At 46.6% G+C, this 17,507-nt stretch overlaps 1 protein-coding gene across 1 annotated transcript in view; it reads right to left on the bottom strand.

Moving 5' to 3' along the window:
* Positions 1-17,507, bottom strand: part of LOC144827590 (maternal DNA replication licensing factor mcm6-like) — a 520,545-nt gene that overhangs the window by 82,413 nt on the left and 420,625 nt on the right. Inside the window, exon 13 of the mRNA XM_078685842.1 lies at positions 3,138-3,299. Coding sequence (XP_078541968.1) covers positions 3,138-3,299 — 162 coding nt within the window. The remainder of the gene's footprint in view (positions 1-3,137; positions 3,300-17,507) is intronic.

Here is a 17,507-nt window from a genome sequence, read left to right as displayed (position 1 = left end):
TTTTCCCATCGTATCCGCCTTCGGTTGTTCTCGAGGAGGTGCCCCCTTCTCAATTCCTCTGCACATATTGCAGTCTCCCCCAAGGGCGGAATAACATACTCTAGCTCCAGGTGTGTCCACACGAATGATTGATTTATTAAGCAATCTGAAGGCTTCTTTGATGTGTTTTGAATGAACCTTGAATAAAGAGGATTTAAACAACTTTTTTTGCAAAGATGGGAAAATATTTAAAACTAACTGCTTTTGGAGCGAGAATGTGATGAAGCAAATGCCATTCTTAGCAAAAATATATTCTTACAAACTAGAACTGTTCAAATGATTCAGTAGTTTTACCATCAAACATCTCATTCATCTACTGTAAAAATATGGCTATCGGTGCTTCTCACTAGTTATATAAAAGAACGAATGCTATTCTGATCATGTACAATGTTTAATAGGCACTCAACTGGGCAAAGGCTTAGAGACGATACAGGACATGTACTCCCTGTGCCAGCTTGTAAAATAAAGAAAGCAATAAAATTGCTCATGGCACATATCCAGGAATAATCACCAGCTTACATTTGCTCACTTCTTGATTGACAACGGGCTACACCCCTGAGTGAGTTTAATATAAGCTGAATTGGTACGGGAGGATAGGGGAAGAGACCATGTCCGAATTTGTAACCTCACCTGCCATATACAACCAGATCATTGCAGTGGTAAATCAAACCCATGAGCTCTCTCATTGGATTTATACCATTTGACCCGCAGGTTACATTAGAGTGGCCAACTTCATGTAGGTCTTTGTAGACGTTGCTTCCAGATGTTGACTCTTGTGTGGTAACGTAGTCCATGCTCAGTGTTGTATTTGTTATACATGCGTACTTGTGCTGCCTCAATTAATTAAATAGAGTAACTTATGAAAACCACTATTTGGAAGGGAACATTTGCGGACAGGAAACAGTGTCCATAATGACACTGAGCGAGGTGATCGCCCTAGTCTCAAACATCTGTTGAAGTGCATGCATTAACATATGGAACTATCCTGTGGTAGTTTTGATCTGTTACCTGATTTATGTGGGACAGCGCCCTCCAGCAGGTATACTCCAATAACATTTCTTTGAGATTGCATTTACTGATGATGGAATCGGAGACCATCTAATTTCGAGCACACTTTAGCAGTAGGCTTAGAACCAAATAGGCTCTCTTACAGGCATTCCAGTCTGCAGTTGACACAGTAAATATATCTTAGTAGCCCAAATATGAGATAGGTGGATGAACGTCCAACTGTCCTTTTTCGCCTACCTTCAGAGTCACCAGTCTGACATTAAAGGAGAGATTTAATGATAGCTAGGCAGTCCCACACATATAGGACATTTTATTTCTCATCAACTATCCAGATACACTTCACATAACTATTCTCACATAGTCTTACACCACTTTATAAGGTTGTATAACTCTCACCCAGCTTAAAACTAATCACCTACAGTTTAGACAATAGACTGTTAAAGAAGCTGCTTTACACAGCTGAATGTGTTTGCTTTGCTCGTTTAACATACCCTTGCTGCTCTTTGCCAATCCTCTACCTCACATCTCCGGTAGCTTAATGTTTTATAATTAAAGCGCAAATCTTAAAATAGTTTTCAAACCATCAAAATGGTTCTTGAGAACCTGCTAATCACTGAAAGTCCTCATGAAATGTGGAAAGCCTGGGAGTCGAAACTGATACTAAAACATTTTAGAAAGGTTTACAGATTTCTATAGTTACAATTCCTTCGACTGAACCTGATCTTCATTACTGCCCAAAATAAAGACAATGGCGAGACAAACCTTTCACATGAGCTGCCTTGGGGGTCAAGATTCCGGTCTGCTTGTAACCTGCAACTTTCTCTCGGCAAAGTGTAATGTAACTAAACTAAGGGCCTTATTTAGACTTTGGCTAACTGAGTTCTCTGTCAAAACAGGATGATATCGTGCCTGCCATACTAGATGTACCAAGGGCTATAAAGTTCTTTTAATATGCCAGACGGGACACTAGCACATTTCGGACATAGCATTCATCGGCCAAACTCCATAAAAAAAATTATATTATACATATATACACACACATACACACATACATACAAACTAAATTTCTAACATTGTAATTATTCACATTGCAAAGTGCTCCGACTCAGACAGAAAAACAAACTCAATCACAAACATAAAAATATTAAATATGTATCAAACAAAAGAGCAGCACTTCCAGAAAGAACATCAAATACATTTTATGAAACATCCAACTGATGTTGATTCTGTATGGACCAAAATAAGCACTCATAGGCGCTAGAACTAACAGTGCGGGGTGCTGCAACAGCCCCAAAATAACCATGCTGCAGTTAAAAAGGTAAATGCAACAGAGATGCCTTTACATGTTATAACATTTGCTGTGTGTTCAAAGACAGAGCCAAGATTGTCAGGTTGTGTCTCCTGACAAACTGCTGCATATTCTTTAAACATAGGGATTGGTGATTACTACTCTTTCAATGACTGCAAAGCTAGAGGATTGTGAAAGGAAAGGCTTGGCTGTATGTGGAATGTCTTTCCTCTGAGTTCGCAAAACAAATATTTGTGAAACCACAATTCCACACATTATTTGTACTTTATATAGTGCTATCAGTAGAGCCGTGTCAGTGCCAATTTTGCGGCAATTTCCATGAAAAATGGTCTTTCTGTAAACGGCCCTGTGCTTCCACAGGATCCTTTATCAATATATTTATGACAATGTGCTCCAAAATGCACCAACTACTTACTGCATCCTTATCACTCTCCTGCTGTATAAACATGGTTCATTTGCCACACGTGTTCTTTGTGACAAGCTTTGATATTTCACAATCCCTAGGACTTCAGTGATGTAACATTGATGGCAGCACCCCCACCCTGAAGAATGTCCCAGCACACCTGCGCAGACAGAGCCCCTGAATACCATCAGTCAGCGCAGACTGAGCCCCTGAATACCATCAGTCAGCACAAATGAACTGCTCGAAGGAATACAGAATGTATCCCCGGCTGTACACTTAAACCTAACCCATCTATTCCAATTCTATCATTGGTGCCAGACCTTCCAAGTGCATCAGTAACCGGCAGTGACGCAGACCTGCGCACACCCAATTGCTTACCTCGTCCGAGCAATGCATGCGAGCCATGCTTTCAGATAACCTTATCATGCTCTCGAGCTGGCGGACGGTAATCCTCCAGGCAGACTTGGTTATTCCGCTGCCGTCCCGCTGCCTCAGGTGCCGATACTTGTCAACGATAAATTCTTCAGCTTCCTTGGTAATCTGGGGAGAGAGGGAGAGTGAGTGGCATTTCCTGGAAGCGTGTGAGGGGTCCACCAGCAGCATGAATATCACACCCTCTAACATGAGTTGAAACAATTTTAGCTCCATTTCAAACAAAGCACTTTCACAGACATAGTTATATATTCGACTACAATGCAACTCTACCATATTCTCTTGAATTATTTTATTTGACCACTATACTGTTTTCTTCAAGCAGAAGCTCTTAACGAATATCAAACATACTTTCCTGTAGAGGCCACTCATTTTCCCTATAGTGGAATGTTGGTAAACAGTCTCCCCGCTGATTTGCAACCATTTGGAATCCGATGCCAAAAAACAACAGATGCACTAAATACCTGTCACTCCAGAAAAATCATTACGGTATCACTTTTAGCTCCACCAAAACCAATCGGATTCCCCTTTTAACACCTTCCCGATGAATCATTTATTCACTTCCTGTTACAATCGTGCTTTTCTAACTGAAGTGTTTCTTCCCAAAGCATCCATCAGCGGCAGCAGCTCCATTTGGGCAAAGGAGCGTCACACCCCTCCCCTGTTGTAGGCACAGAAAAAGTACAAAATAAAACGGTAATAAAGTGACTTTATTACCATTCTATTACTTTCTCCGCCTGGCTCTGGAGGGGAGTCATGTGAGGGCATTGCGGGGCGGGCCATTGATGCAGTGTAAACTGGGAGCAGGGGTCCCTGGTTACACCAGTTTAAAGTGTGCATTTCACTGTGGTCAGCGGTCTTGCGACGGCCAACCTGCCATCTGCAGTTTGACATTCTCCAACCTGAGCTGTATTAAACAGCCAGGTGTATAGACAGCACAGGCCCTTAGTCCCTGTATGAGCACTGAGACAGCACGCCCCTGGTGCTGCTCTCATGCTGGCTCACAGCATGAGAGCAGCTCCAGGATTAGTAGGTTATTCTTCAACTCAACTGGTGTGATTGGGAATGGGAGAGCTGAGCGCAGCATGGCAATGAACCCAGCCAGCACCTTCTCTCCGGCCCCCTCCTTCACCCACCTTCTCTCCGGGCCCCCTCCTTCCCGACCTTCCTGCAGGAGACCCTCCCTCATACAACGATGCCACAGGTGGTGCCGGATTAGTGCAGCAAGTTCGAAAATGAGGTGTTCAAGGAAACTAGGCCAAGAGTAAGTTCAAACCCAGTATGATCATTGGATTAATTGTGTTTTGTTGTGACTAGGGTCATTCTTAAATTCAATTTCTCTCCTAATTTGAGGTGAAGCATGTAACCCTTCGAAAACATGTTGATTCTGTTCACAAAGCTCCAGTTTTCAGAGAAATGCGGTGGCTGCAATTTTGCTCTTTCCATACAGCGGTGTTGTGATGACTTCAGTGCTACGAAAACCCCAAGGCGCTATTTAGCTTTTAACCTTAGACTTTATTTTGGGGGCTTGAGTAGGGAGAGGGACGTGTAGAGGGCTACGCTGAGGTAAGGACTGCGGCCTGGGTTATGCGCATTACAGACCTCTTCATGGTGTAATCCGCATCCATGGCACTGCAGAGATCTTCTTTAGTTACTGCCAGGGGGTAGGCATTGTCCTCGACCATGCAGATGAACGCTTCGGTGCTTGTAGTCTCATCCGGGATTGACATTCCTTCCTTCCTTCGCTGCAGGGTGCCTTGACAGGAAGTCTGCTGGGTTGTCCATGCCTGGCTGATATAGCAGCTTAAATGAGTACCCCTTTAGTTGGACTGCCCACCTTTCAATCCTTGCGGGTGCCTAGCATGTGGACCCACTAAACAGCGGTATGAGGGGCTTGTGGTCTGTTATCACCCAAAAGGGATGGCCGCACAGGTTAAAATGAAAATGCTGGCATGCCAATCGTATTGCCAGAGCCGCTCACTCTAGCTGCACGTATCTTGTTTTTGTCGGGGACAGCGTGCAGCTGGGACACAGATTCCTTTGGTGTCTTCCTGCAGGAGGACAGACCCATGCCCCACTGGGCTGGCGTCGATCACAAACTCTTTCTTCCTTTTGGGGTGGAAGCATACCATTGTTTAATCTGGGTGTGCTTTCTTGATGCTTCGAAAGGCAGCTTCCTCTCGGCATGTCCTCTCCCAGGGTGTTCCAGTCTTTGTCAGCTGCCGGAGGGGTTTGGACACTGTGGCGAGATGCAAAAGGAACCTACCACAATATGTCGCCATACCAAGGAAGCTTCATATTTGTGTGGGATTCTGCGGAACTGGGACACTCCTGATGGCTTCCGACTTGTGGGGGGGGTCAACGAGAGGCCCATCTCTTGAGATGACATAGCCAAAGTATATCGACCCTTGGTAGAAAGCACACTTCTTGTAGAGTGTGAGCCCACAGTCAGCCAACCTCGGGAACATAGCTTAGTCGGACATGGTGCTCCTCTAGACTCTGAATATATCAAGATGTTGTCACTTAAGTTAATCACTCCCACGAGGCTGGAGAGTGCTTCCTTGATGGCGTGCAGGAACACCTCTGCCAAGTCGGGTTTACCTTCGGAGCCCCACATGCGTGGAGGACGTAGTAATGTAGCGGATCTCCGGCGCTAACTCCAACTGGTGGTATTTGGAGTTCAGATCAAGTTTAGAGAACCATTGTGGATGGTGTACCTGGAGCCAATAACTGCTCACGTGGGGTCAAACAGCCCACTACTCTTTAATTTAAAAAAAACAGCACTGGGGGATGATATCCCCAGGGCCTCTATAGGCTCAGGGAGGGAGCCTGTGCGGCTACACTTCCCTTTAATAAAAAATGGACTTGGGAGATCGGGTCCCCAGGGGCAGGTCCTATGAGCAACCCCCCGACTGTGTATGACAGAAGGCCCTGTTTAGAATCATACGTAAAGCCAACCCAAAACTGTGTGGCCTTCTTTCATGAGCCGCCTCAGGTCCGAGGACGTCATCCCGTAGGGCCGTTTTTTTATTTAGAGGTCGGGGTCACGTGGGCCCCCTCCCTGAGCCTTCTTTGGCCCTGATGACCCCATACCCGGGGTATTTGTTAAAATTAAAACAGAGGGGGAACGCGCTGCATACCCTTGTAGGTTCTTTCGACCCCATGCCCAAGGGACACTACTAAAAATAAGTGGAAGGAGGGGCACGTGGATCCACTCCCGAAGTATTGCTATGCCCTGGGGACTTTTTCCCTCAGGGCAATTCCTAAAAAACATTGTCCCTGGGGACCCCATGCCCTAGGGCACACATTTTGTAAAGGTAGGTACCCACCTAGGAAACCCAAATATGAACATACCATTTTATCACTGTATTACAATTTTTATTCCTGTTTTTTTTTATTTTAAACTCAAACAAACCATATATGTATATTACATTGCCATTATATCAATGCTTAAATCATCAAATTATTATTTCTTTTCCATATGCATGTACAACAAAAACATTTCCTTTCACAAAATCACAGTCTGTCATTGTTGGCGCCCAATGCATTTCGGAACTATTAGCAGTTCCTTCTTCAGGGATAGTCTTCCTCTGGTTTGCAAACGTCTCAAGGACCTGTACTCCTCAATATCCACTATCAGTGCACGGATCTAAAATACCACGTCTAAGGAACGAGATACTGGTTTCTGAAAGTGGATGTTGAGGAGTAGAGCGGCAGCCGGTACTGCTCCCACCCGGAGGAGGCAGTTACTAATGCTGCTCCCTCCGGGAGCAATCTTTTAATATATTTCCCTGCCTGCTTCAGTGCAAGCAGGAAAATAGATCAAAAGATTGCTCCCAGCAGGCAGGAGACTTTCTAAAGCTTTGGCCCGCTAAAAATGTTCCCACCATCCGTGAGGAAAACACCGCAAAACCAGTGCCGTCAGGGAAACTGCTATGTCCTGGGATGGGCTCCCTGGGACGGGCTCTCTGGGACATAGCTTGTGAGCCGAACCCCCATGCAGCCTCCCTCCCAGAGCCATTGGTGAGCCGGTGACCCTCATCCCCTGGGGCCTAAAATAATTAAAATACCAGACACATGTAAAACAAATGCAAATCACCTGGTCAACTGATAATACCTCGTGATAGCTACTTTGCCATACGACCTATACAAACTCCTACAGAAGCATGTGATATCCATTTGAGGTAAACAAGGGAAAACTGTCCTGGTGCACAAACTCACCAATTACATCTCTGGTGTTATACAAATATGAAAAATAAAAAATCTTTATGGCACCTTAAGAAAAAGGCTGTACATTCCTTGTTGTTTAAAATAAAGTTGCAAATGGCTTTTTTATTAATTTCTTTAGAAAAACATTTATATGTTTAACAGAAATATGTACAACTAAAGTAAGATAGTCAGTCACATTTCACATCTCTAATCAACTGACATCACATAAAATGTTACACTGTTAGAAGCCGCCCGCATATTTTACACCTAATTGTTGAGCTTTTACTGTGGGAGAGCCTCATAAGTTGGGACTCGCCCACAGTGAACTCATTTTATTTATTTATAAAGTTTTATATATAGAGCGAACATGACCCACGAAGGTATCAGAGCACTTTACAATACACAGTTAATAAACATTAGATGATTGGGGTAATATACATACATTTGAAATTCGCCATTCAATACAAAAGAGGTAGACAGGGGATATATGGATAGCATAGGTGGCTAGTAGTCAAATAATTAAAGTCTTAGGATGTGGATTTGTTCATTAGAAGCATTTTTACTTATTTTTTGAAGGAGGTAAAGGAGGAGATTCTGCGTTCATCTGTAGGTAGGTAGTTCCAAATCTTCGGTGCGATCGCTGAGAATGCTCTGCAACCAGTTCTCTCTTTATGGATGGATTGTGGTTTCAGTGGTAGGATGAAAGGGACTGCATGTGGATTTTGCTGGTGTCCCCCTGGTGAGAGTAGGCTGCTGCGCTGCAGCAGGAGTAAGGGGCACTGGTCTGGTTACATGCAGACAATTGCGTACATGCGTGTGCACACGTGTAGGGGCTGCGCGGGGGAAATTCCTGGGGTGCGCAGCCCAGGAGCAGGTACAGAAAGAATGGTGTGGCACAAATTATGCTGAGTTGGGTGGTGACATGGAATAGGCTTTATACTGTGGGAAGTCACATGTAAGGGAAAGTCCGTGTGCTTTACTGTTTTCACTGAAGGAACACTCCACTATTCTCCTAGGAAGAGGAAGACCACATGGGGTAGTTTCACTTCCATAGGGCTTACAAATTCCAGACAAGGACCAAAGTACATCGGAAGTTGTGTGAAAAGAAATAAGTATCCTGCAGAGTCCAAAGCCATATCTGTACTGCTTATGGGTCATCCAGAAATGTCATATTCCTCTGACTCAGCCCAGAGCCAGAGCCAGAGCCTGGCTGGGTGTAACCCTACCAGGCTGGATTAATTACATTCCTCCCCAAGCTGTAGCATCAAAGGCCTAGCCCTTCACTGCAAGCATTCCCAGGGAGAAGGTCTCCTCTCCAAGAGGGAGAGATGGTGGGTGGAGCTGCAGGTTATCCATCAGCAGCTGTCACCTGGTGCCAGGCACCAAGCTGCTCTGGAGAGAAGGCAGAAAAGGGGGGGAGGGGGGCTTTTCAGAGACCATGTGGCATGAGACCCCTGGACGACACCATTTTGAGCTTTCCCAGAGGCCTGAGCAGGAAGGAGGGAGCAGAGGCAGAGAGATGATGTTTCGCTGCAGGATAGGGCAGAGGAATCTTCCTGCCAGCTCCCTCCAAATTATTTTAAAAGGTTTTGCACAGGAAGAAGCGCTCTCTCTGGGGTGTGGTCTGCGTGAGTAAGACTGGTGCTGGAGCCTGGCACCATGGGCAGTTGGAAGGAGTAACCCCCTAGCTGTTCCAGGTCCCTGGATTGCGCCTGTGAGGGAGTCCAGGACTAGTGAGCAGAAGCCTGGGCCTCTGCGCAAGGAGAGGAGAGGCCAAGGAGGAGAGCCAGGTGAAAGGCTGGTGCAGGGAGCCAGTGAAGGCTGCTTCCTGCGGAGTTCACCCTCTTGGAGGTGAGGAGGGCGACGGAAAGTGCTCCAGATGGGTAGAGCTGGCCATCAGGAGCGAGAATAGGCCAAAATGGTGCGGAGATATGTCCCCCAGAAGATAGGCGACCTCTGGCCTGACCGAAAGAGAAGCACGTGGGTTCCCCCCACCGGTCTTGAATGGGCCACTGGGGTGGGTCAGGTCCCAGGGGCTGCCCCCATCAGAAGTAAAGTCGGATGGCCCAGGAGCCGACCCTGGCCCCCGAAGACATCGGAGGAGGGGGAGCGCCGTTGTGCCCCCGCATAGAGATCTCTGGGGCCGGGGGCTCCCAACTCCGGGCCCCACCGAAAATGAAGCCAGGGAGCGCCATCGCCCTCCCCATGAAAATCTCAGGGGCCCGGGATCCCCAACTCTGGTCCCCAGTGTCGGTGTCAAGAAGCCGAGGGAGTGCCATCGCACTTTTCCACCCTGAAGGGAGAAGCCAAGCCGGGGAGCACCGTCGCACTCCCCACCAAAGAATACCCTAAGGGCCTGGGACCCAAACTCCGGGCCCCGCAGAACAGGCAAAAGTACGGGAGTGACATACTCCCCGTGAAGATGTCCCTGGGGGCCGGGATCCCAGTGGGCGGAAGGAGGAGAGGGAGTGTTGCCGCACTCCCCCAAAGCAGCAGGAAGGCGGGGACCTGCCGGTGATGGAGCAGCCTCCGTGTCTGCCTGCAGGAGACGGCAGACCAAAGTGGATATGCCGGTCCTCGCCACCGCACACGAGGGCGCAGGCTGGTCGGGGAGCTTGCAGGACCAGCCATGGGTGGGCTCCCAAGCTGCCGGGACACTTACCTGAGAAGGAGAGGGGTCCGGGTGGGAGCGGGCCCCCATCAGAAAAGATGTTGCGGCATGAGGCTACCCCAATGGTAGAGCGGTTCTCCCCAAGCAGCGGGAGAGCCGCTGTTCTGTTATGCACGGGGCAGGAGCACCTCGCCTCATAATGCCTTGCAAGCCCTGACCGGCCAGCGAGGAAAAACAGCTGGTTCTCTATGTCTAGTGGCCCCAGGAGGACGGGTTCACCACTAAAGGGATGCAAAGGTGTAGGGGGAGCTGCAGGAGCTACGCAGTCTCCCCAGCATGAAGAGGTGAAGTCCCTCCCTAAGTCTATGGGGGACTTGAAAGAAACAACCCCTCAAGGGCTCAGCCAGGCGTCAACAGCATTCTGTGGCTGGAACTTTTGTTCTTCAGCTGGGGGTGAGTTTGGGACTACGCCATGGGGTGAAAGACTGAGCTGGGGATGTCTGGAGAAGGGCTTTCCCTAGAGGTGAACAGGTGCAATTGCATGAGAAGTGCATTTACCTAATGTTATTTCTTTTGAGGGACTGAAAGTCACATGTGTAATGAAAAGCCATAAGCAAGGTGGAGTTATGTTGCTGGACATTCCTGCTAGGGTGCCTGGCTGTATATGCTTAATTCTGTGATTATAACTGAGATGCCTTTTAGGGGCTATAATTGCAATGAATCATTATTGTTATCAGCTATAATAAGTACTGTCATTTTAAGTTCTGATTAAACCTGTATTCTAGCTGCTGCATTAGGTGAAGAAAAACCCAGACTGTTAGCCACTAAGATGAAAAGGTGTATACTGTATGGTCAGTATGAGATGCTCAGTCAGGGTTGTGTCTCACCATGACAGGTGTGCCCATTTTAAATGCTTGTTGAGATAATGGGGTGGGTCGCCACTGGGAGGGTGACAGTGGGCAAGGCCCTCACTCCAGGTTATGTTCAACCCACTGCATTAGCGGCAAGATGATGTGCATACAGGAGTGGTGGTACTAGACCCCGCCTCCCACGGGAGGGGTGGAAATGTTATGCAAGGTCATGAATGAATTCCAACAGCTTATGTATATTTGTAAATTGTTGCATAGTATTGAGTAGTGTGTGTGTTTAATTAATGTACTCTTCCTTTTATAAAGCATATTATAGACTGGACAATCAATCATTGAGTGTTATTTCTGTGAACTGGTAAATGGCGATTACTAGCCCGCACCACCTCCCTTGAGTAAGCCTTATACTGCTCTGCAACGCTACCCTCTAAGAGTCACGCGCTACAATGGGCTGTTTAGTTCCCAGTGAAGGACAAATATAGTCATGTTATTTGTGCAGGCCTCAGAGATACTGCCTCGTTTTCAAACATACACACATCTACATTTGCTACTTTCAGCAAACAGAACAGTACACAGGCTACTTTTTTAAGGATGAGAGGAAAGGAGAACAAAATAAACATTTAAAATATTAATACAGTTCATATAATAAAATAGGACGAGTACTGGTGTATAACTTAAATTGCTTTTCTTCAGCCTTCCTCATGGGTATCAAGATCTTCCAAGTGCTTTAAAAAAAGGCAATGAGAAACCAAATTTCGAACTGAATTACACCAAGCATATGTTCCAAATACAATTTCATGTTAACAATCAAGTTTGTGCAGTCCTTCAGTGTGAGTAACCCAGCATAATATTTATATTATGGTTGCTACACTTGTCAGACTTAAGTTGGTCGTCACCCAGACCTGTTGCCTCTACCCTCCATTATGTGCACTTTACCACTGATAACCAGTGTTAAAGTGCTTTTGCACCCTCATTTAAACACTGTCAAATTGTCTTACACCTGATTGACATTTAATTCATTTCATAAGTCCCTAGAAAAAGGGTTATACCATATACTCGGTCTTTAAATTAAATGTTTCTATTGGGCCTGCATCGCCTGTGCCACCCAATTAAGTAGCCCCTTAAAGCATTCACCAGGTGTGCCATTGCAGCCTGAATGCAGTTTAAAAAAATATATTTTTATTAAACAAAAGTCGATCTAATCATACAAGAGTGTTCAACCATAGATGTTCTTTACAGCATTCGCTATATGGAGTGCATTTGGTATACATACGTGAAAAAGGGTTCAACGATATTAGACATGACATCTTACAATTGGTCCTCCAACTCAAGCACATTAGTGTCCTTCTCCCTCTCCCTATTGGGACCTGTATGTCTTCCACCGGTTCCAGATTTTTTCCCACTTCTTTAGGCTTTCCCTGCTCTTGTATACCACTTTTCCTGCCAGTCGGCACCAATCCATGTCCACTTTCCAGTCAGAGAGCTTTGGTGGGTCCTGTGCCCCCCATAGTAGTGCAATGTTTCGTTTTGCTACCCCTGAGGCCAGCATGAGCCAAGTTGTAGTATGTGTGAGCCACCTGTCTTCTCCCGTGACTCCCAGCAGATGCCAGCATGCATCGGGCTGGATTTGGATGCCCAGCACTTTAGACATCACCTCTGTCACCACTACCCAGTAGTGCTGGATTATGGGACAGTCCCAAATGATGTGGAAGAATGTACCTGTGTCCCCGCATCCCCTAACAAAACGGTTTGTGTCAGCTCTGAATAGTTTGTGTTAGATCTTTCGGGGAGAGTACGATCGGTGCAAAATTCTGAGATGCATAAGTCGGAATCTTGCTCGTATAGCTATCTCTCTTGGACTTTGGATTGCTTCTTGCCAGTCATAATCTTCCAGCAGTCTAAGGTCAGTCTCCCACGCTGTTCTCACTGGGCCCATATGGTTGGGGAGATTGTTTATTAATTTCCTGTACATCTGGAAGATCGCTTTCTCAGGGATTGGGTCTAATAGCAGTCGGTCTTCCAGCAGGGAGTACCCGGGTACCAGCTCTCAATCTCTGATGTGGCATGTTTTAGCTGTAGATAGCAGAACTGATCTCTGTCAGTTGAAATTCTGTTTGAAGTTCCTTAAAGGTAAGCATGTTGCCATTTTGTAATATATCTCCAAGAGTTTGGCCCCCAAGTAGTAATTCCGGATGTCTGGAATGGTTAATCCACCCTTGTACACTCCTGCTGTAGTTTGCGAAGCGGTGTGCGTGGTCTGTCTCCCTCCCATATTAGCTTGCGCTGTTCCCAGTCAATAGCTCTAAAGAAGATACCTGGGGTCTTATGTGGGGTATTTTGCAATGAGTAGAGTAAGAGTGGGAGGGCCATCATTTTGAATAACACTGCTCTACCCAAGAGAGAGATAGGCAATTGGCCCCTGTGCAACGTGCCTTCTCGCAGCCTTGTCAGTTGTGAGTGTATATTCAAGTTGAGAAATTCCAGTAATCCATACACCTAGGTATTTGAATCTATCTAGCTGTGTCAGAGCCGCACATTCAGTTGTGAGAAGGGCCAACACTCTGGATAGGTTAAAAATGTAAGATTTGTTCCAGTTTATCTGGTACCATGAGTATGTGCCGAATAGCCGGAATATACTGATGAGCCCATGGAATGTTTGCCGAAGTCTGCTTGCATAGAGCAGCACATCTGCATATAATAAAATGCCTTCTTGCCAATCCCCTCCCCCAAATATCTATCCCTCTGAGCCATGCAGCAATCTTCTCAAGCACTAGCGCGAATATGGGGGGGCATGGACATCCCTGGAGCATGCCTCTATTGAGCGCAAATGGCCTGGAGATCGACCTGTTCTCCCTTACATGAGTTCTTGGTCGCCTGTAAAGACGACAAACCCATTCACAAAAGCCCATGTCGAATCCCGATCTGGGCAAGACCGCTTGAAGATAGGGCCATTCAATGTTGTTGAATGCCATATGAGCATCCAATGATAGTAGTGCTGTGGATTAACTTGGGTTTGCTGCTGTAGAATGCATCACCCCGTAGAGGCATTGTAGGTTCAGCCTGGTACTGAGCTAGGGCATAAATCCAGATTGATCCAGGTGTACAATAGTGGAAATGATGGACCAAGACGGTTGGCACCACTTTTGCCAACACTTTAGTTTCAAAATGTAGTAACGAGATGGACAGATACTGATATGAGCTGCAAAGCTCCATGGGTTTGCCCTTTTTTGGAATAACTACCTTCGCAGCCAATCTCCAGTCTTCTGGCAAGCAACCATCCTGTAGTACAGCACTGAACATATCAGCATTGGTTCCGTCACCCCGGTTGCCACACATTAGAAGAGCTCGGCGTGAAGCCCGTTCAGGGTTTCCGCTTTCTCGGATTGTACATCCTGGATGGCCCCTTCTACTTCCTCCACCATCAGGTCTTGATCTATAGTTTCCCTGTCTTCCTGCGATAGGGTCAGTAGGGGTAGGTCCGTGGGTAGTTTGGTGCTGTCGTCCACCGATCTTGTCTCATAGTAGGATGCAAATGATTCCGCTATGTCATCCCTAGATCTACAGGACACCCCATTGCCCACTTGAATCTCAGTGAACCAGTTCCGCTCCCTGTCTCTTTTTTCTAACCAGAAGATTAGCTTATTAGCCTTGTCCCAACAATTGTATCGTGGCGAGTGCGTGTTCTCTCGCTGTGCCTGTCTCCAAATCCCTAAGCTCCCTTTGCTTGAGGCGTATCCTCTGTAACAGTTCGGTAGTGTCTGGTTCACTCAGACTTATTTCATGTTCTAGGGTGTCGATCTCGCTTTCTAGCTCATTGCACTTGGAGCCTTTCTGCTTCCTCAGTCCCCCTGTCACTGCCTGGATATAGCCCCTTGCCACCACTTTGTATGCCTCCCATAGTGTACTATATGAATCAACTGATCCCATGTTTTCTGCAAAATTATTTGTTTATCTTCTCTGAACTGGTCCTGGAAGTCCTTGTCCTTGAAATGCCAGGGAGCTATACGTAATGGGAGGATGTAGTCATTGGTTGGGCCCTATAGCAGGACTTCCACCTGTGAGTTGTCGGATATACTCCTAATCCCTGTGTTGTGCTCCCCGGAAGTGTCCCACTTGTGCGCAATATGTGAAGATTTAGTCCAGTCGCGACCCACTATCTTGTGCCGCAGAGATGCGTGTATTGTCTGCTAGCTGGGATATGAAGTTGCCACAAGTCCGAAAGACTCATTGCCATTATGAAAGCTTGCAGGGGCTCCACCCCCCTGCCCAGGTTGGCTATGTACTTTTGTCCAGTTCGTGTGACTTCACTGCATTCATATCCCTACCCATTATGATCACACTGGGTGGCATACTCAGTAGTGTTTTGCTTAGTTTGGGAAAGGTCTCAGTATGTAGCCTTGGTGGAATATATGTGGAACACAAGTTCAAATTTCAGCACTCCCACTTTCCTGCCAATACGACAAACCTGCCCAGTGGGTCCTGCCAGGTGCGATCCTTTACCAGGGGTATGGAGTTCTTTACCAGGAGCGCCACACCCCTGGAACCAGACTTTAAACCCGCGTGGGCCAGGAGGGTGTATCCAAACCTGTTTAGTGCCAGATAGTGGTTGCCTCGTAGGTGTATCTGCTGTAGGAAGACGAGACCGGATGAGTGCCTACGTAAATATTGCAGGACTATTGTTTGCTTAATCTCATCTCACAGCCCATTAACATTTCAGGACAGTATTTTCAGTGTTTTGTTGGGTTGTGTAGCCATATCTGTCTTGGAGTGCTCAGTGACCACCCTCCTGCCCTCAGGACCACCCCCCAGACCTCCCTCCCTTGAAAACTGCTCTGGACCATGCGTGGGATGGTGACTGAGTGGATCATGAAAATTGCTGAACATTGTATAAAACATTAAACTGATACTGTAGCCCTATGTGGGACCCCCCTCCATGCTACCCTGGTCTGTAGGTTTAAAACTATGCACATCCCCAAATTGCAGAGCTCCTGTTGCCCCAATAAAACTTTAGTCTATGACCTGGGGGTTGACCAGCTCCACCTCTTGTAGTCAGGCTGCAGCCCTCCTGTGTTCCGTTCATTGTCTGTTTCCTGGACCTATCCTTTGTAAGGTGCGATCATGCACCCCACTCACATATGTTCCATATCTGCAAAAGGGGTCCAGTATGTCTGCCGCAGATCCGGACACTACCGTCAGGTGAACACCCAAGTCCTCCTCGCCGAGGGGGGCAGCTCCCTGTCCCATCCTCGAGTCTTACTTGGTCAGCTTAAAAAGGGTCGATACCCACCGTCAGGCCCTTTTCTTCCTGCTCTTGGTGCCGGTTTCTGGGTAATACTTCATCAGCCAGACTAGCTTGAATCCAGTGGCGAAGTGAGCAAGGGACCAACGTCTGGGCATACCCTGCCAACTTAGGGTGAACAACGCAAACACAAGGAGATGGTGGACGGAGCGCTGACACTTTTCAGACCCTCACCCCCAGTCACAGATCTGGGTTGAATCCATCATCTGATTAGCATATAGATGTGTCTGAACTGGGGTGGCGAAGTGAGCTAAAGAACAATGATGGATTCAACCCAGATCTGAGACTCGGGGTGAGTGTCTGAAAAGTTTCAGTGCTCCGTCCATCATCTCCTCATGTTTGCATGTGTATATCAACCTGATGAGTTGAAATAGAGGAACTGATAGGAAGATTAAGAGAAAGAGACAGCGGTGTTCTGGATAAGCGCAAGTTAGTGAAAATTTCTGTAGATCATGAGAGTAGTATTATAATAGTCAAAGCATGATAGAATAAGATTGAAAGAGTATTGTAAGACAATTGAGAGGAATGCCATGGATAATATTGCAAAATGTATACATTAACAAAAGGAAGGAGGAAGTTACTTTACTATCTTTGAGCCCACCCATTACTTAACTTTACTTACCATTGGTTAGCCTTTTTACTTTTCCTTGCTTCTCATTGGATAGCACCTCCGTACCCTTTTTCTTAAGTACTTCCGCTCTGCCAAAGCGTTTCAATGAAGTAGTATCCCGAATGCAGCCAGTGTCCTTCCATTGGCCATATTCTTTTAGAGGTATTTTTTTGTTGTTGTAATTTTACACCAGCACTCTATAAAGCTGCAGGTGTTTGCAGACCCTCTGTCCCTCCCACCCTTGTTGCTTGCCTCGCCCATTCCACCCTTTACTGGTTGTTTCCCCTGTCCCTCCCACCCCCACGCAGTGTTTAATTTGAGCCAGTGCTTTCCGGTGCTCAGCACAGGCACTTAATTAGTTTCCGGTGCTCGGCACCTAATTGTTAACACCATACTTAGAACAGTCCACACATGGTGGTGCTGCTCATCAAATTTAGAGAGGAGCAAAACAGCTGTATTTCAGAATTATAAAATACATTAAAATTGCTAAAACCTGCCTCCCAAACCATTCCTTTAGCTTTGTGGACCTGGAATAATCTGAACGGTCGCATTTACATGCGAGAGAGATGGTTAGTAGTTGTTTTGGCCGAGATGACTAGGGCAACGGGTGGTGCAAGCTGCAGTGGCCGCCTAGTCAGAGCCCTGGCACTTAATATTTTACAAATTAAGCACTGCCCCATCTGCTTCGTTATTGCTTCCCCCATTCTACTCCCCCCTGTTC

The sequence above is a fragment of the Lissotriton helveticus genome, chromosome 4_1, assembly GCF_964261635.1.
Source record: "Lissotriton helveticus chromosome 4_1, aLisHel1.1, whole genome shotgun sequence".
NCBI lineage: Eukaryota > Metazoa > Chordata > Amphibia > Caudata > Salamandridae > Lissotriton > Lissotriton helveticus.
Note: the sequence above shows the minus strand (reverse complement) of the source record. Positions and strands in the feature narration are given on the sequence as shown.